The sequence below is a fragment of the Suricata suricatta genome, chromosome 4 (genome assembly GCF_006229205.1).
Source record: "Suricata suricatta isolate VVHF042 chromosome 4, meerkat_22Aug2017_6uvM2_HiC, whole genome shotgun sequence".
Classification (NCBI taxonomy): Eukaryota; Metazoa; Chordata; class Mammalia; order Carnivora; family Herpestidae; genus Suricata; species Suricata suricatta.
This window is the reverse complement of record NC_043703.1, coordinates 74,360,414-74,380,945: the sequence shown is the minus strand read 5'-3', so window position 1 is coordinate 74,380,945 and position 20,532 is coordinate 74,360,414. Positions and strand designations below refer to the sequence as shown.

General features: G+C 42.9%; 1 protein-coding gene across 4 annotated transcripts in view; it reads right to left on the bottom strand.

Moving 5' to 3' along the window:
• The window catches only part of MIPEP (mitochondrial intermediate peptidase), a 174,949-nt gene that overhangs the window by 143,898 nt on the left and 10,519 nt on the right, over window positions 1-20,532 (bottom strand). For all 4 annotated transcript variants that reach the window (XM_029936954.1, XM_029936950.1, XM_029936953.1 and 1 more), the window contains exons 5-9: window positions 13,305-13,368; window positions 10,551-10,733; window positions 9,638-9,794; window positions 4,917-4,965; window positions 2,995-3,055 (exon numbers count right to left, since the gene is read on the bottom strand). In XM_029936954.1, the coding sequence (XP_029792814.1) occupies window positions 2,995-3,055; window positions 4,917-4,965; window positions 9,638-9,794; window positions 10,551-10,733; window positions 13,305-13,368 (514 nt within the window). The remainder of the gene's footprint in view (window positions 1-2,994; window positions 3,056-4,916; window positions 4,966-9,637; window positions 9,795-10,550; window positions 10,734-13,304; window positions 13,369-20,532) is intronic.

Genomic DNA, 20,532 nt, shown 5'->3' with positions numbered 1-20,532 from the left:
GTATATATACCACATCTTCTTGATCCACTCATCAGGTGATGGATGTTTAGGCTCTTTCCATGTTTTGGCTATTGTTGACAGTGCTGCTATGAACATTGGGGTACATATGCTCCTATGCATCAGCACTCCTGTCTCTCTTGGGTAAATCCCCAGCAATGCTATTGCTGGGTCATAAGGGAGTTCTATGGATAGTTTTTTGAGGAACCTCCACACAGTTTTCCAGAGCGGCTGCACCAGTTTACATTCCCACCAACAGTGTAGGAGGGTGCCCGTCTCTCCACACCCTCGCCAGCATCTGTAGTCTCTTGATTTGTTCATTTTAGCCACTCTGACTGGCGTGAGGTGGTATCTCAGTGTGGTTTTGATTTGTGTTTCCCTGATGATGAGTGATGTTGAGCATCATTTCATGTGCCTATAGGCCATCTGGATGTCCTCTTTGTTGCAAAACAGCATTTCTTAATGCACCTCAACTATTAAATAGAACACCTGGCATCGAGTTGGAGCCCCACAAATGCTGGCTTCTATCCGTATACTACCTCTATCCTTTAAATCTTCAGTTCACAGGCACCTGGGGGACTAGCTGGTTAAGCGTCCGACTCCTGGTTTGGGCTCAGGTCATGATCTCACAGTTTGTAAGTCTGAGCCCCGTGTCAGGCCCCATGCTCACAGTGCAGAGCCCACTTGGGATTCTCTCTCTCCCTCTTTGCCTCTCCCATGCTCACTCTAGATCTCTCTTTCTCAAATAAACAAAAAAAGCACAAGAGCATCACACAGGCATTAGTAAGGAGGGAACAAAAGACACTAACTTGGCTTAAAGGGGCAGCAGAAGATAAGGCTACAGAAGCAGGTAGAAACAAATTTAGGAAGGGCAGGCTTGTTCAGAAAACTAACAAATAGGAAGTAAGGGTTTCCTTGGGGGCTCAGTCAGCTGATCATCCAACTCTTGTTTTCGGCTCAGGTCATGATCCTGTGGTTCATGGTTTCAAGCTCTGCACTGACAGTGTGGAGCCTGCTTGAGATTCATTTTCTCTCTCTCTCTCTCTCTCTTTCTCTCTCTCTCTCTCTCTCTCTCCCTCTCTCTCTCTCTCCCTCCCTCCCCCTCTCTCTCCCTCCCTCCCCCCCACCAACCCCACCTTCCTCGCTGTCTCTCTCTCTCTCAAAAATAAATAAATATTTAAAAAAAGGAATAGCAAAGTGAATCTGAGAATTGCGAACAACTGAAAATCTTAAACAAGAGAGTGAGAAGGTCAGATCTACTTTTTGCCAAAATCTTTCGAATGGCAAGCCATTCATTCATTTATTCGTTCATTCATATTTCAAATAAGTGCTGACAAATGGGCTAGGCACACTGCTAAGCAGCCCAAATCAGGAGCCAGAGCAAAAGGCTAGAAAAATAGTTTAGCAACTACAACTATGATCTGGGTGAGAAGTAACAACCTCAACCAGGACTGTGGCAGTGGGCGTGGAGAGGAGAGAACAGAGTTCTCTAGAAGTTGCTCCATGGTTATATGAGGGCAGAGAGGGGGAAGAGGTAAATAACCCGAAAGGCTTGTTGAAACTCGACTGTAGGGCTAGAGATACAGCAGGTCTCATGCAGCGTGGAGGATTCGTGTTTCTAACAAGCTCCAGACGATGCTACGTTTCTGGTCCAGGGAACACACTTTGAGAACTACTAGCCTAGAGGGAGTCCAGGGTCTGGCCAGGGCTGCAGGGTGGGACTATTCACCAAAATAGGGAATTCAGGACAAGACCAGGCAGTTCACAAATACCTCCGGAATAACCTGTATACAAACTATCTAGAGAGGAGAGTTGCATATTAGCTTGTAAGGAAGGAGCTTCTGACTGCATATTTTATCTTTTCTATTTCTGTATTCACCAAAATAAATTCTGGTCTATATCTAGTTTCCTAAGTGGATCCACCTACCAAGCCAAAGTTGCAGATGACTGTCTAGTTACTTTGCTAGACAGCTCCTACCATAAATTAGCAAACTGACGTGCTACTCTCAAAATTGGTGACCTTGATAAGATTCCTCTATTCCTTAGTGGCTGGATCTGAGACACTGGTGCATAGTTTCTAAGTCTGCAAGGCAGATGTGCTCTATGACTTTAGCTCTAGCAGCCAGCACCAAATCCAGAATTGCCAACGACACCACCCACAGGAGAATGAGGCAGACACCCAGCAACCCGGCAAGTGCCCTTGACCCAAGTGAGAACGAGGGTCCTCACACCTGGAACCCATCACTTTTCAGACCACACCATCACTCAGGCATCCTTCTGACATAAACACACGTCAGTCTATACTGTAAGATTAAGTAATCATTTAATCTTAGCATTGAAAACAATGCCTGAGGGTTTTAAGATGGGGTATCCTCTGAAGTCCACATCGACGTTTTTAATTGAGCTCCATAAATTAGCAATGGGGAGAGTCCTCCACTGAGCCTCATGAAAGGCTGCTTCAAACTCAGAAGCCCACTTTCCACAGAATACAGCAGACTTCGCATGCATGTATGTGAACATACATGCTGATCGGTGTGCATGTATGAGTGTGTGTGTGTGTGCATTAATGTCAACTCACCAACAAAAATACTGGATTCCTAGAAATATCAGACTCAGACGTATGAATCAAGTGTTTCCACACTTGATTCACCAAACCCAAGAATCAGAACCAAGACTAGAGAAAACAAACAAGACTATACACACCTTTGGCATATCACAAGAAAGTTCTAGAGTCAAAAGGTAAGGACCCCAGTGATAGACTATTGATATTATAACAAAAATATTCCAGGGCACCTGGGTGGCTCAGTCAGTTAAGCATCTGACTTCAGCTCATCATGATCTCACAGTTTTTGAGTTTGTGCTGACAGCTCAGAGCCTGGAGCCTGCTTTGGATTCTGTGTCTCCCTCTCTATCTGCCCCTCCCCCACTCCTGCTTTGTCTCTCTCTCTCAAAAAAATAAACATTAAAATACATATGTATTCTGAAAGTGTCACTTACAGAATTTTGAGGATTCAGTTTCATTTTCATCCCTTGTATCATCTCAAAGTCTTTTAGAGTTCTGTAAAACAGGTTTATATTAGGATATAATTTTAATAATTACATTAATAATTTTGCTTATGTACCTCTCCAATATTCATGATAAAATTAGAAGCAATTTGTAGTGCAAATGTAAGCCAGGATTAATCCAAATTTTACCTGTGTTAGAAGGGATGTCAATACATCATTAATAAATTATTGCAGTTTCTACCTTAAAAACCTCTTAGCAGACAGATAAAGGTTTTGATAGCATTAAAGCTTGGGAAAATGAGCAAAGTTACACAAACAGGCAAAGTATTAGCCAGCAAACTTTAAATAACTTTTTGCTATACATTAAAAAGGTAAGAGACTAACAAATTACTTTCTACACAAAAACATGAACAGAGATTCTATTTAAGATTTCCATTCATAATTTTTCCCCAGAGAAAAACTCTAGCTCGGCAATAATCAAATATATACTTAAATTTATAGAATATGAACTTTTTGGGGCACCTGGGGGGTTCAGTTGGTTAAGTGTCCGACTTCAGCTCAGTCGAAGTTGGTCTCACAGTCTATGAGTTCGAACCCTGCATTGGGCTCCGTGCTGACAGCTCAGAGCCTGGAGCCTGCTTCAGATTCTGTGTCTCCCCATCTCTGTGCCCCTCCCTGACTCATGCACTATCTCTCTTGCTCTCAAAAATAAATCAAAACATTAAGAAAAACTTTTAAAGCAAAAAAACAAAAAGCATATGAAGTTTCTGTTAGAATTAACATGTGTATATAACTGTAAAAATCTGAAGATATGTTTGCTCAAAATACAATCTATGGCTACCTACAAGGGAAGAAAAAATACTAACACTTTACTAATGAAGCAGAATAAATTCTCAACTAACTGCATTACTAATACTTCCTTTTCATTCTATCAAAGCCACAGTGACTCACTAGATTAAGAGAGAATTTTAGAATTTAAAACATAATCCAAATTAGAGAGGACGGGTGCTAACGCATGAGTTTATAATGACAGAAAATGGAAATCTGACATATATTCAACACGTTGATGGTCAAAAAGGCCAAGGAAATTCTAGACAGCACTGTAAGACAACCGTGACGTGCCTCTTTCTGGAATCCTCAGTACCTGAAGGCTGATGGCACGTGGCCTCTCAGCAAAGCATAAGAGAAGCACCAGCAAAGGACAAGCGACACGATCAAGAAGGGAAGGCAGGAACACAACAAAGGAACTCAAATGTGGAGGCAGATCATTGGTAAGATCAAAAACACAGATCAATTTACTACATCCATGAGTCATCATGTAGGCCAAAAGAAGAGCAACATGACTTTATGAGCTTATAAAACTGGTGACAGGAGTTGAAAGTATATAGTTCCAAAAAGGTTTAGAAAACATTTTTTAATTACACATCAGTGATGGGTCCCTAAGACAATGAACTGGGCAATCAGAGAGGACCGCATTGCTTCCTTGGGACGACAGCTACGTGCTTTCAAAGTCGTCCTGATTATTAATCCAATCCCCTGAGTCGGCCAGAGAGCTCACCCAATGTTCCCACACTTACATTCTTAATAGGTCACCTCTGAATTTTTTATAAAGCAAATCTTCTTTCAAAACAACAAAAAAAAAAAACTACATAGGGCACCTGGGTGGCTCAGTCATTTAAGCGTCCAACTTCGCCTCAGGTTACGATCTCATGATTCATGAGATCCCCATTCAAGGCCCACGTCAGACTCTGTGCTGACCGCTCGGAGCCTGGAGCCTGCTTCAGATTCTGTGTCTCCCTCTCTCTCTGCCCCTCCCCCACGCACACCCTGTCTCTCAAAACTGAATAAAATGAATTAAAAAAAATTAAAACAAACAACATGATACACATCCAAAGAGCAGAATAAAAACCAACCTTTCCGAAAGTTTGTCTGACAGCTTCTCAAGGAACTGCATGACCGTCTCTAAAATGAAATCCAAAAGAAAATGTCTTTAATTACATTAAATACAATGAACATACCTATTAAAATTAAAATACAATGGTCATACTGAATACACTATAATGCCCTTAAAGTGATCATTTTCAAAGGATTCCAGGGTTGCTAACATATACTAGGCATATAATAAATATTTCCAAATGATGATGATCAATTTATCAGAAAACAAATTTAACGAATACAGTAATAATCTAAACCCTTCGATTATACCCCAAAATAAGGAGTGAATGGGGAGGTAAAAAAAAAAAAAAAAAAAAGATTCCAAAATGTCAATGTGTTTATATCTACTCATATGTGGAAGAGAAAAAATAAGTTTCTTAGACCTGCTTATTTTTTCCTGAGTTTCAACAAAAAAGCTAGACTCTGATTTGTTCATAAAAAGGCGTATAATCTACATACATGAGTCACTGAAAATTAGATTTTAAAAATCAATGTTTTTCTGGATAACCATTTTTATTTATATATATAGCTGCCAAATGATCTATCCAGGATCAATACCAAGAGAAAATAAAATTAAAACATTAGAAATGTAAGCTCTGCTAAGATTTTTTTTTTTTTTGAACACTTAAAGACGTGGGCCATAGCCATTATATATTACAAACTCCTAAAGGCGACAGAGGGCGACTACCACTAGTTCCCACGACAGGGAACTCTTCATGTATACTTTTGAATTTGCCCACTTACTGCCACTGATTTATGTGTAGAGCTTTCACATGCATTTTAGAGTTTGCCACAAACAGTGTTTTTATATTTTCCAGATGATCTTATATGTGGTTTTAAGTTTCTTGACGTCTCCAATTTATCTCCTTTCTCAGTGAAAGAAAAGCCTGGAAAAGAACGAAGGTTAACCTCAACCAAGAAGCCGCGGGGTTTCCTGCCACTCTCGATTCCTAACTGGCTTGTAAACAGCAATCTTGAAAACACCACCTCATGTGCCCTATTCAATGGTATTAGGCCTTTTAGGGAAAAAAGCCATGATTTCGTTAAAAAAGAATTATTTCAGGATAGCAAACCAGCTGCCAGAGAGAAGTATGTTCAAGTAAGTCTGTGAATGTTTTATTTCTAAATAAGATTTTTACTCACTTTCACCAATTTTTTCGTTTTCCTGCTATCTTATGGGTAAAAAATCTATCTCACTTAATCTACCTGGAAAACTGTCCTATTGAAAAGAATGGGTTTGAAAGCCCCCTAAAACAAAGAAACGCCTCCCTGGAGAATTGTTTCCTAGCTCGCCTGCCATTCGGGTGCCCATCGTGACCTCTGTCCACATCCCTTCCGACCCCCTCCTCTCTGCTGAAAGCTCACCATTCCTTCACCACTGATTTCCGGTTTCACTTTCCTCATGAAACCCTCAACAGCTACATAAGCAGCTGACGAACTTCCCCAACTCCTAAGATCCTCTAGCATTCTTTTATCTGTACTTACCACTCGCTTGGCACCGAAAAGACACTGACCTGTATTACTATTTATCATATTTATATCACTGAGCTCGCCAGCTGAATTTTAAATTCCTTAAGGACTCAGAGTCACATCCTATGTGGATCTGCGCACAATAGCCCAAACTTCAAAACAGGACCATACAAGCCACCTGGCGAGCAATGGACTTGCTGGTAATGATACCGGCATTGGCTCCTGCAGGTCCGTGACCCCAAACCACACTGCTCACCCCACGGTCAGTCCTCGACCGTCTTGAGACTTCACCTAGCGTCAGCACTTGAGTCAGCTGCTCACTGTCCTCCCCTTAAGACACTTCCTCGAGCGGCTTCCAGGACCACCCACTCTGTTCATGTTCCTCCTCTTGCATGGATGTTCCTTCTTGGCGGCCATTACTGGCTTTTCCTCATTATCTCTGACGTCTTAAACTTGGAGGACCCCAGAGCTCAGTCCCCGGACTTCTGTTCTTCTTCAAACGCACTCATTCCCTTGGACATCTCATACAATCTCATGACCTAAAACGCAGACCTGTATTTATCTCTCCGGCTCAGAGCCCTCTCCTCAACTCCGGCCCATTCAACATCACCATGTGACCACCAGTTGGCACCTTAACTTAACTTGAACCAAAGCAAGCCTCCTGTCCTCCCCCTCTTAGGTAACAGTAACTCACTATGTCCCTTCAGTTGATCAGGTTGAAAACCCTGGCTCCGCTTTGAAATGCTGTATCTCTAGAATCTGACACATCCGATGACTCTATTGCCAGCGCTCTGCTCAAGCCCCCGTCCTTCTCATCACGGTGACTGCAAAACACCTTCTAGAAGGCCTTTCCTCCACCCCTGCCTCTCCGCGGACTGTCTCCGTGTTGGCAGGACATGACCTGCCATCAAAATTTCATACAGCTCACCTTCCTCCTCTGCTCAAAACTCCCCAACAACTTCCCATGTCACTGGAAGAAAAACCCTGCTGAACGCAGCTCCCCCTTATGTCTGCCTCCCCCATTCCCGCTCCCCTCACTCACCCCACTCACCACTGTGCCCTTTTTGCCTTTCCTCACACATGTCCAGCTGCCGAGGGTCCCCTGCACTCGCCGTGCCTCCATCTGGAACTTTCTTCCCCTAGAAAACCACAGCTTATCCCTGCACCTCCTTCTTGTTGATGCTCATCTGCCCCGCCCCCAGCAACCCCTCCCTGGCAACTCAATGTAAAACCCAACACCTCCCCCACATGCTCACATTCCCTCTCCCTGTCTTTCTGCTCCATTTCTCCAAGGCTTGCATTAACTAGCAGCGTATGGTGTTCTTTACCTCTTTATCCCCCTTACAGAATTAGAAACTGCACAAGAACAGGCACTTCCATCTGTGTGACACACGGATTTATTTCTAGGCCCTAGGAAATCGTGGGCACTCGGTGAATACTTGTACAATCAGCGGCTGACATCCGAGGACACGACGATGCCACTGATGTGTCTGTTTGGTCTCAGACAGCCCACAAAGACCATGTGCTCAGAGCTTGGCTTTAGGGTTCAGCCCTGCCACTTTTTGGCAGAGTAACTCACTCTGGAAGTGGATATAAACATCTACTTCACAGGGCTGTGGAGGCATTAAGTAAGGGCCCAGAGTAACCATCATACTATTATTACGGCCGTCCCTTCAACGACTCGAGCTTGAACTGTGCGGATATTTTTCAACAGATACAGGACAGCACTACAAATGTGCTCATCTTAGGATTTTCTTACCGACGCTTCTTCTCTAGCTTACTCTCAGTGCCTCAGACATATAAGCTGATGTGTTACATTATGTTATACTCTCAGTGCCTCAGACATGTAACCACCAAACACGGGAAAAGCAACCATTTGTTGCAGGTAAGGCTTCCTATCAACAGTGGGCTGTAGGTGGTTAAGTCGTGGGGAGTCAAAAGTTACATGTGGATTTTCGACTCCGCAGGGTGGGGGGCTGTCAGCACCTCTGCATTGTTCAAGGGTCAACCATACATAAAATAATAATAATAAAACATCCTAACAATCTGGTGACAACGACCACAGAAAAACACACAAAATGTCATATGACGTATTTAGGAGCTACACGGGGCGAAACAAGTGGCACGCGCTTGAAGGTTCAGAGACCAGGGCGTCTCTGAAACGGTGTGTGAAAGAGCTGGGTTTGGGGCTGAGCATTGGAAACCCGCGTGGGACCTGAGCAGACAGACCGGCCCGGGAGAGCTGGCGCCCACGCTGGCAAGGACAAGAGCAAAGGGGTGAGTGGGACGTCCTGTGGCTTCGCGGAGAGGCCTCACAGGTCAGGGTTTACAAAAGGAATGACCATTTTTAAGAACACTTTGGTGAAGACAAGAACATACTAGAGAGAGAAGGGATATGCATGAAGGAACAAAGACTGAACGGAATCAGCAATGTCACCTTCCGCGCACACAGCTCATTTCCAGGGTTCCCTCTTCCTGTGAATAACACATCCAACCAGAGGCACAACCGGAAACCGGGGTACCAGCACCTCCCTCTCAACCCACCCCCAAGTCTCACAGGTTCCACTTCTGACAGGCATCTTGAACCTGAACAGTTCCGGCATCGCCACGACCCTGCTCCTGACTCGGTGCCTGAACCATCACTGCAATTTAACATGCCTTTAAAAGAAAAACCTACCATACATGCTTGATTATTACTACGGTGTAATGTGTGCTTTTATACATCCTAAATCATAAAGGGCTCAACAGAGCACGAAGTCAGACTCTCACGACCCCCAGCGTGTTCCTCCCCCGCCTTCCCATCCAGCACTCTTCTCTCTGAAAAGGAGGTCCATATAACCACATGCTTTAATGGCCCTAGCCTACACTCAACTCATCTCCGGCAGATACACGGATCTTTCCTCCGCTCTCGTCCCAATTCTACCCGTCGTGGTCAGGCTGAACACAGAGACCAGCAGACTTAAAATGAAGAGAATTTAAATTAGCATCAAGGAAAATCGAAGTACGACTTAACTCTCAACATGCATAAGAACTAAATTACCTCAGTTGGAGAGAAGAGATTTCAAATCACTAGCTCTATTTAAAAGCCAGGTCTATCTATAAAGATGTAGAAAATCTCAATAAATGAGTCTCTGAGTACCAAAAAGAGAACACTAATTTATAGCTACTGAAAACCAGAAGTTCGGTTGTATGAAAATCCTATTTCAAAAAGCTGGGTAAGCGAGCTTACCTGGATTTTTGGCAATTGTTCCCTGGAGAGCTCTGTGGGCATACGAGGAGTACCCTACTAACTTTGCCAGAAGGTCCCTGTTGCTGAGCAGTTCCTCCAAACAGTGCAGCTGACCAGCATTGGGATAAAGAAAAATTTTATAGGCGGCTTCTCGCACCTACATTTAAAATGTAAATGGTACAAGGTATAGTAAGTACCACGACACAAAGGCCCATGCAGTAATAATATAGGCTAACTCTCACCCCTCTCTTCTACTAGTGACCATTACTTTAAGATTCAAGTAAGGGGCGGGGCGGCTGGGCTCAGTTGGTTAAGCATCCGACTTCGGCTCAGGTCATGATCTCATGGTTCATGGGTTCAAGCCCCAAGTCAGGTCCTGTGCTGACAGCTCAGAGCCCGGAGCCTGCTTCGGATTCTGTGTCTCCCTCTCTCTCTGCCCCTCCCCCACCTGCGCTCAGTCTCTCTCTCAAAAATGAATAAACATTAAAAAACTAATAATTAACAAGGGTTTACACAGGGTGAATAAAGCTTTTAGATGCATAAACTAGTATGGGGTACAAACACATACTTGACTGGAGTTCTTCGTCATGTGGTCTGGGGCGACCCCAATGCATGTGCCACAAAGCACCTTTAACCAGGGGAAGCCTACAGGCAGTGAGAATCTGAGTAGTAACATTCCGAGTAGAATGTAATTGTCATTTACTATACTTTAAAAATGAGGAGTTCTTTATGAGACACGAATGATTAAGCCACTTTCATCATTCAAAGCGTTTACGGAATTAATAATCCCACAGGGCAATTTTAGGGCTTAGTGACACTCAGGTATTCCAAAGGTAAGATCACAGTGTTACTGAATCTTGGGTTAAAACGGCAGCAGATGAGGCCCAGACCCGGATGTGAGGGGGACACACACCAAGTCGTCCGGAGCCTCTGCGTGTAGGCCATCGACGACCACATGGTTTCCGGTGACTACGAAGTTTTGGTGAATGTGTTCTGGTAAGAGATGCTTCTCGATCTTGTTGGGAAAGTGGGTTCCCATGATAAACGTACTGCTCAGATCCAAGATTCTAACGTTCAGGTCCACTGCTCTCCTACGCTACACGCGGGGGGAGTAAAAGGTATTTAGAGGCACTTAATAACGGACTTCAAAGACCACCTGTAAAGATGGTAGAGCAACATATTGAATAAGATAGTAAAAATGTTAAATGACTATTGAGTATATTGCTTATGCTATAAATATGTTATATACAATAATACACTATAAATAACAGACTAATTCCATATTTGATAGATATTAATATCCTAACAAATTATTATCCTATGGTTTTTATAGTGTTTCCATGCTTAATATTAACATACATTATAGAGTTCTGTTATGACTCGGTTATATCATCTTTGACATTAACAGCGTTGGGAGGTACAGAATCCCTATCCCCCAAAAAACCTCTTACTTAAGAGAATCGGAGAACAGGAGGTAGCTGAATTTAGTCAATAGTATACATACAGCATTTGTGGACTAAAAATGTCGACTACAAAGAGTAAGTATTTGAAGGTCATATTTAAAAACATCCTCAATCTTGGAAGATGAGACAAAAAAGTAGATGGAAAGGGAAAAAATTACTAAAGCCTTCACAAGAGTGTAACGGGCATCCAGAAGGGGCGCATGTTAGCAGTTCTGACTCTGCACACACTTGATTAGCTAAAGGACAGCGTGGGGAGGGAGGCGACCCAGACAGAGCCAGCAGGGCGGGACCACTTCCGGCTCCCTGCCTGGCACCCGTCAGCCTGCCCAGGCCCTGACAACGATGTGGATGGTGCTGGCAACACCCACGAGGGTTTTTTTCTTGAAGTCACACCTGTAGGATACACAATCCCCTAAGAAAACTTGCATTAGCAGAGAGGATGACACAGATGTTGTGAATGAAGCCTAACTATAGTTCACGTGACCAGTCCCGTCTACCGGAGGACGAGGAGTTTGCAGCCTTGTTACTAGAAAACAAGATGGGCACGTAGACCTGTACCCACGACAGGCTTCTGGTGAAATCAGACACACATCTTCCTGAGAAGGGGGTGACGGCTGTCAGCATTTTCTAAATTGTACTATGGCCCTAAAAACTGGTGAAGCAGCACTAATACTTTTTTAAAGAGATTTAAGATGCCAATCTACACTTGATAAGATGCTGGAGGGGGGGAGTTAAGTATATATTAATAACCAAAAATTCTACAATATAGAAAATTCAAACTTCATGGGAAAATTTTCAGATACTTCGAGGTCTGTCTTTATTAGTCCAGACTTCCTGTGGCCTATTTTGTTTCTTCTGTGACCATTTATCACCACCTAATGGTCATCATTGGAATAACAAAAAAGACGAAAGGGCAGGAAATTACACTACAGTTCCAACGTGTTCCACAAAGCTTTGACTATGAAAAAATAAAGTGATGAAATTATTTCGAAGAATTTGCCACCTTTCAAAGTCCCCAGAAAATTAAAAACTGGGCTTACTTCCTGCCTTCACATGTTTTCTAGGCACAGCATTTCATCATTCTGGAATAAAGAATGACCTCTAAGAATTCTATGAAATTGTTGTGCTAATTATATCTAACGATTGCTAAAAAGCACACACTTCCATTAACTTTAAACTTTTAAATTATATTAATATGAGACTTTAGTTAAATATGAAATGACTTGGGAAGAATACAGAAAAAAACATACAGGCCTTTATAATCTGTACATTAGGTTGGTGGGTTTCTTTCAAGCTCTCTCTCTTAAAAACTGTAACGTCTCCTCTTATCTGTCTTAGTGGAGCACCTTAGAGAACAGACAGAAATTACAAGAGAGGATTTCAGCAGGGTTACCTTCCTTGCATGTTTAATGCTCATGAGTTCCCAGGGAGTTAGGTGCCAGGAGGGGCTGCTACCCTCAAGATGTGAAAGCAGCAAGTTCAATGCTGGCAAAACTGACCTTGACTTGACACCCACCTAATACTTTTTAAGTAAAGTTTCAAAAACATCGTTCCTGAAGGTTACATAAAATCAAAGATTATTCACCTAGGTTCTCTGCTACCACCGATAGTCTTCTCCACTATCTTCCTTCTGAATATCAAACTGGATTAGTATTAGCTAGCTAGCATGATCACGATTCATCACACAGTCTTTCAATATCTGCTGAGGCCAAAACAGGAAAAAACAGGACCCATGTGCCTGGTGGTTGAGATGCCTGTATTTTAAATAAATCATGCAAGAGGAACCCTTTTAAGGAAAGGCGGGTAAAGGTAAATGCCAGGCACATGATGTAAGTAAACTGGGAGCTGAGATGAAAACAAAGCTTCTGGGGAATAGATAAGAGCTTCCGGGACACAGCTCAGCTCTCCTGCCCTCTCTCCTCTCTTCCCTGATACAGCCCGTCTAAAATACATGACGCCTAACACACCCCGACGGCCTCAGGCAATTTAATTCCAATTACCACAGGTGGTAATCCAAATTACAAACTTCCAGTGAGCACTACATTCAAATGCAATTGACAGAAGCATCTCATGACACAAACAACCTAAGAGTTTTTATGAGCTATGAATTTAAGCAATGCACAAGGACCACAGCAACAAAGAAACCAACTAAACATTTTAGTGAAACAAGAAGAGTAAACGAAAAACAGAGAGGAAATACTCACCTTCTCTTTGTCTAGATGGATTCCGCTGATTTCAAAATCAAACATAAACAGTTCGGCCACTCGCCTATAAACAAAACATCATAACCCAGGTTATAATGGGCAACAATAATTAACAAAATCACATTCTTGTTAAATAAGTTGGACTTTTCAACCATACTCCCCAAAAGTCAGATGTCTCTCTCTCCCTCCCTCTCTCTCTGTGTGTGTGTTTAAAACCAGGAGGTTAAGGGGCGCTTGGGTGGCTCAGTCAGTTAAGTGTCCAACTTTGGCTCAGGTCATGAGCTCACAGTTCGTGGGTTTGAGCCCCACCTGACAGCTCATAGCTGGCGCCTGCTTCGGATTCTCCGTCTCCCTCTCTCTCTGACTCACCCCCACTCATGCTCTCTCTGTCTCAAAAATAAATAAAACATTAAAAATAAATTCAAAAATTTTTTCTTTAACATTTATTTATTTTTGACACAGAGAGAGGGCATGAGCGGGGGAGGGGAAGAGAGAGAGGGACACACAGAATCGGAAGCAGGCTCCAGGCTCTGAGCTGTCAGCACAGAGCCCGACATGGGGCTTGAAACCACAGACGTGAGATCATGACCTGAGCCGAAGTCGGAGGCTTAAACAACTGAGCCACCCAGGCGCCCCAAGAAAAAAATTTTTGTGACCAGAAGCTTAACATCTTACAAGTCAGTCCAAACATCTAGTGGACTGACTGGGCTTTTAAACTCTCCTATGGGTGATTTAGTGTCATATACATCATGCTCACTGTACGATAACTCTTAAACTGAGCCAGAGAAATGACGATTACTCCAACGAGGCCAATTTATCTGCCACTTTTTTTCTAGAAAAGATGGACATCTTTTTGACTGTCCACTGTCTTTCCTTCAAAAAAAAATGCTTGCCGCATACTTTTATGCCACCCCCTCAAATAAATACCTGTGGGGCGTCCATATGCTGCCTAATTGCAACGAGGTCAGCCTGTATAACTCTAACATGGTTTGTATCTACCATGCATATTCACCAGAACTATACTCTGTAAACTGCTCACGGGTAAAGACACGTATGTTCCACAAGGCACCGTCCCAGAAGGAAGCAAATACTTTTTGAATGAATAAATGAATGAATACAAAGTTGAAGATATAACAAGCATCCTGAGAGGACACAAATGAAGTGTTTGGGGAGTGCAGAGACCGTCAGAAGGACCCTCTGACATGTCAGCACTGTGTAAACTGTCCCCCTTCATTCCTGCCCCGTTACTGAAAGACAGCTTCCTTACTGGCCGGCTCCCATCCACCAGGCTCCTCCCTCTGTGCTACATTTGCTTCAGACCTGTGACTGAAGGTTCCCTCCCTATTTCCAGAACTCACACTAGCATGCACCGTAGAAAGCAACATTTTTACTTTTTTTTTTTTTTTTGCATTTTTAAAAATATAATCTATTGTCAAGTTGGCTAACATACAGTGCATACAGGGTGCTCTTGGTTTTGGGGCTAGATTCTCATGATTGTTTACATACGACACCCAGTGAAAGCAACATGTTTAATAATCATCAAATGCATCTGCAAGCCCTAATTTTCCCAACCTTTCCTTGATGTAACAATTTCATCAGAATGCTAAAAAAAAAAAACCCAGAAACAATAGAACTGAAAGTATCTTGAATAATATCTAAAGCAAGAGGTACCTTTTCATTAATTTTCTCCTGTAATATTTTATACTTAGAAGTATGTCTCCCTTTTTAGCTCAAGCTAATTTGGTATCGTTTACTTTCCATTAGATACCAAAGGAACCCAAATACTGAATTCATACATGTTACTAAGTGAGGGAAAATGATGTGTGCTATGGTAACGGGACTGGTACACACAGCTCTTCAAATACACGACAGCGGAACACATGGTGCCGGCCGGCCGGGCGAGAAGGAGCTAGTGCCGCTCCTAAGCAAATCCGACTGGGGAATACGTGTCAGGGGATCCGGAAACCAGAGCGTATCCCACAGCACCTACGCCAGTATTTCTAATGTGCAAGTAACAAATAATTGTACATCACTTCCTAATTAGCAGATGAAAATTACTCCTTAAGTGGCAGCTATTTATCTGGGTGGTGACGAAGACGAGCAGGGCCATCACCGCACTCACCCCTCCCTCCTTCCCTACCACCGCCAGCCTTGTCCAGGCGGCTGCAGCCCTCGCTGGTACACTGTCCTTACCTTGCCTCCAGCCCCCAGGATGACCTTTCTCAAGGTCAGCACCTCATCAGTCACCCGTCCTCCGCTGTGACATCCCTGAAGCTGTCCTCCACTACCTACCAAGTTAGGCTCCTGTGCTATGGGCTCTGCTACAGACGTGTGATTTCCACTTAACAAACTTAATTTAGAGAAAATTGCTGGGAGAACACAGAATTTTTGTAAAAGGCGTTGGCATCATGTGAGGGAAAGTCACGAATTGGGTTGTAAATGCTTCCTATGGATGTTGAGGTATAAAAAGCAAAGAGAGAACAAAAAACAGCTCCAACCAAGGTTTTAAAAAGTCATCAGAGGTGCTGCGGAACATGAAGAATAGCTATGATTAGCTCACATGTAGACGCTTATTCCTTCATTCAGAGAGCACAGACCTGTGAACGCCACCACAGCAATTACTTATTTCAACTCCATCCAAACCCCAATAATTAAAAGCATAAAACAGTGTACACTTGGACAATTTTTCAAAGGCCTTCTGCGTGAGGTTTTCAGTTTTTCTTCCAACTGGGAGCAGCAGCCACTTAGAATATTAAATTCTTTGATGCTGTGCCGGAAGTGGAGTTTCTTGGCTAATGGGAATTGTTTTCTTTTCTCTTTAGCCCTGCTGCATGCTTGGAACCAACTTCAAATGTAACACCTCTTTCAGTCAATAATAATTCCTTTAGCTTTTTTTTTTCTGGAATTAAGTTACCCAAATATCTGATCTACTCTTCTGGCCTTTTCCTGTCTCCTTAGAAAGCGCGTATCTCCCTGATTATTGCCCACTAGACCTTGAAAGGACAGAATTAAAGTTCTTCTGAATTTCTGAAAATCCAATAGACCACATTAATAATTTAGTCACTTAGCTTCTTTCTTAAATAATGCAAAGGGCTTCACTCAGGCCCCTAAGAGATCCCCGTTATCTCTACGTCATGGTGATCTCCCTTCCTGAACAGTCAACCTAAGAAACATTCCACTTTATCTTTTCTAGCAAAGGTATTTTGTTTGTTTTAATAAGATGAAAAAAAAGATAACGGGTTGATAAACAGGGATGGAAATTTATGGTATAATGTAAGTTCATTATATTATATGATGTAGGTTTACTGTATAACAGCTTTACTGTAGAAATGTAGGAAAAATTAAAATCACTAATCTCAGCAAAGATAACAACTATTAAAGTTCTTATATTTCCCTCCACTCTACTTATTTTTTTAAAATGGTGTGAAATTAACAAAGATAATGTTAGAGAAACTAGCACAGCATCCAGCACATAGTAGGTACTTGAAAAATGATTGCTGAGCTTCTGAACGGACATAAAGGGACTTGATTCCTCCCAGGAGACATCGCTTCCCCTGTCCGCTGGGCCGGGGAACTTGAGGGGGGAACCCCACGAGATGCCTGTCCTGAGAAGCACAGGCAGAGGCAGTGTTCTTGGTCTCATGAAGACACTGTCTGGGCGGCAGTGACTGTGTGCCTAACAACACAAGACCCTCCCTCGGCTTCTATCCGATTTACTCTCAGTATTTACACTCCTGGTTTAGAGGAAGGGGAGCTCACTAACAGAGACAGTGGGACCTTGCTTCTCCCTGTGAAATTGTACTACCAGCACTGAACGTTCCTATAAATACCATGGCTTCTGACATCTGTAATGTTAGGTCATGTGGACTAAAGATACTCTCATTTTTCCCCACTTCTGTAACTGATGCTACAATAAAATTCCTGGCCACATAAATCTCTATCCTTGCTTCCTTATGATACATTCCAAGAAACTGTTCTGTCTTCCTTTAAGGATGGAAGGGTCTTGTTCCTTGGATAACTACTATGCCCAAGACACTGCCAATGCATTTTACTTTCATTATTTCATTTAAGCTTCATAATAATCCTATGAAGTGCTTTTTTTTTTAATGTTTTATTTATTTTTGATACAGAGAGAAACAGAGCATGAGAAGGGGAGGGGCAGAGAAGGAGACACAGAACTGGAAGCAGGCTCCAGGCTCTGAGCTAGTTGTCTGCACAGAGCCTGACGCGGGGCTCGAACCCACGAGTGAGATCTGACCTGAGCCAAAGTCAGAGGCTTAACCGACTGAGCCACCCAGGTGCCCCATGAAGTGCTTTTTTATTCTTTTCTTCCAGAGGAGAAAACAAGACCTGGAGAGCCGAGGAGCCGGCACCCGACCAAAGCTGTCTAACTGCAGGACCGCAGGCGCAGCCGCTAGTGGATACAGTGCTCCACGGACCACGCTGGTCCAAGTTTAAGGGCCGTCGGTCCCTATTCCTTATTTCGTGAAAGGAGAGCTTCACAAAAAGAATCTTTTACCCAATTTTCTATAAGGAGATTCACTTTTTTTTGTCTTTTTAGTAATCTGTAAGGCCTCTTAACATAGTAAAGACACTAACTGTTATCATGTCAGTAACATCTGTCCTGCTGTGTGCTCTGACTCTGAATGTGGGAAAGTCGTGGCCTACCAACCTTTGCGGTTTTTCTATCATCAAATCAATCTTTTGTGGTCGGACTTTGGTATCATGAGGACACAGACCTCCCACGTTCCAAGAGCGTCAGTATTTCTATGATTTCTTTTCTTTTTAAAGCTTTCTGTCTTTAAGTGGCCTGCTTGTTTCCCAACATAGTTATGCACTGGCCTAACATCATTTACTGAAAACCAAGTCTTTCCCTTTCTCTGCCGACACAAAATGACACTTTGATCGTACACTAAACACAGTCATATATATTCACGACCGTCCGAAGGTCTCCTTTCACTGGTCTAATGGACTATGCTGATGTAAGACTAATACTCTTTCCAATAAGGAATTTGTGTAGTAGGTCTTATCGTCTGGTACAAACCCCCTTTAGCAGTTTTCTCACCAGATTTTTCCTGCCTGTTCTGGCACTTCTATTGTCTGTGACTTTAAAACCATTCTAAGTAACAACAGGAAACTCTTCTTTATAGATTGGACAGCATTAAACTCATGGATCAATAGAGAACCCTGCTGGGCTTTCTTCTTACCTAAGACTACAGGATGCTTCTCCATCTAAATACCGTTTCAGGCCTCGTGTGTGTGTGTGTGTGTGTGTGTGTGTGTGTGTGTGTGTGTGTGTGTGAGAGAGAGAGAGAGAGAGAGAGAGAGAGAGAGAGAGAGAGAGAGAGAGAGAGAGTGAGTTTCTGCATGCTTTGAATTGCTGAGTTTATTTCAAGATGTGTTACAACTTCTGTTGCTCCTATGACTGGGATTTTCCCTCCATTATATTTCCTAGAGAATGTGTTTGTTATATCCTTTGCATATAAGAAAGTTCTTGACAATGTTGGAAAAACCCAAGTAAAACAGGTTTCTTTATGCCTGAGCTTCTCACAGACTAACAAACTAAAACTCCCTAAGAGGGGACAAAACATTAATGTGCCAGATTTCCAAACTTCACTGACCAGTGGGACTGGGAATACTCTCGAATAGCTCATACAACTAGTATTTCAAGGAATGCATCTAAGATGATGATCTACTCAATTTAAATCATTTCTTTTACACGTTAACTTGTTACGCTAAAATAATTTATTAAATCTCTAATTCTCTGTCTTATGCTTATGCTTTGTAATCACGGTCTTACACTTTACCATAGGCAGGTTTTCTCTGGGTGCCCGCCAACACTTCAGTGATGTACAAAGCCATGATGTCGCAATAATTATGACTTCAAATTCTTGCTTCTTCCCATTTCCAAATTACCTTTCCTTCTAGAACATCCTACCCAGCTCATTTTCCCCAATGCAGTAATCATTTTGTTACTTTAAAAATCCTGTTGGCAGGGTGCCTGGGTGGCTCAGTCGGTTGAGCATCCAACTTCAGCTCAGGTCATGATCTCATGGTCTGTGGGATCGAGCCACACGGCTGGCTCTGTGCTCACAGCCCAGAGCCTGGAGCTGCTTCGGATTCTCTGTCTCCCTCTCTCTCTGCTCCCCCAACCTCTTGCATTTGGTCTCTCTCTCTCAAAAATAAACAAACATCCTGAAATGTGGCACGTACCCTGTTAGAACAAATCCTTTGTCCCTAACATGGTCTGCTAGTCCACTACAATTTTTACACATTAAATACAGAAAACTCAATCTTGAGCAAAATCAGATAGTGGAATAATGGGTTGCTACTCAAAGTCAACAGCAGCGGAGTATAAAGGAGCAGGCATTCAACCTTTACTTGCTTTGCTAATGAAGACAATGTCATGCTCAAGCCTAAGATTAAAGACCAGCCATTCTGAGGGCACCACCAGCTTTCCTAGTATCCTCAGTGTGAGGATCCATGAAGAGAAACACGGTCAAACCAGTGTCCGCACGCTAGGAAAAAATCCCCCCGAAGACAGCCACATTGCACAATTCAGACAGCCATGTGTTCACAGAGCAGACTAACAGCAAGATGTCATTATCAACGGGTCCCTGCAGAACAGGGCTCCACGCAGGGCTCTGAAGTCATGCAGAAGGAAGCGGGAGGAGAGAGAATTAGGGGGTGCAAAGAAGTCAACAAGCACAAACGGGTAAGAAAAAATATACACCTCCTGTGCCACGAGACAAGTAATAATATGTAGATGGGTTAATGACAAACTTATCATTAGAAATACATAAACTTGAGCAAAGATACGTGGTATGAAAATCCTGTATCAAATATTTTTGTGGACTGGCTTGCAAATTCAGTTTTTTGAGTTCGGAATAATAAAGGTCATCTAATGAACCGAAGGAAATCATTTCAAGGACCTTGACCTCCTGCCAGTAAACAAAATCAATTTGTTTCATCGTCTGGTGGTATCGATTATGGATGGAACTTCCAGCATGATGCTAAGCGTAGTTACCAACTGGCTACAGGGATTCACTCCTTCGCTGAGCACCTGCTACAGGCCAGGAACTGCTGTGGGAGGCAGATCCAGCCCTGAACAAAGGAGAGGGGTCCCTGCCCTCCAGGAGTTTCCTATCTAGGGCAGCTAAGAAATGTAAACAAATTAGCAAATAGAAAATGCTAGGAATGATTAGGACCAAGAAGAAAACACCACCAG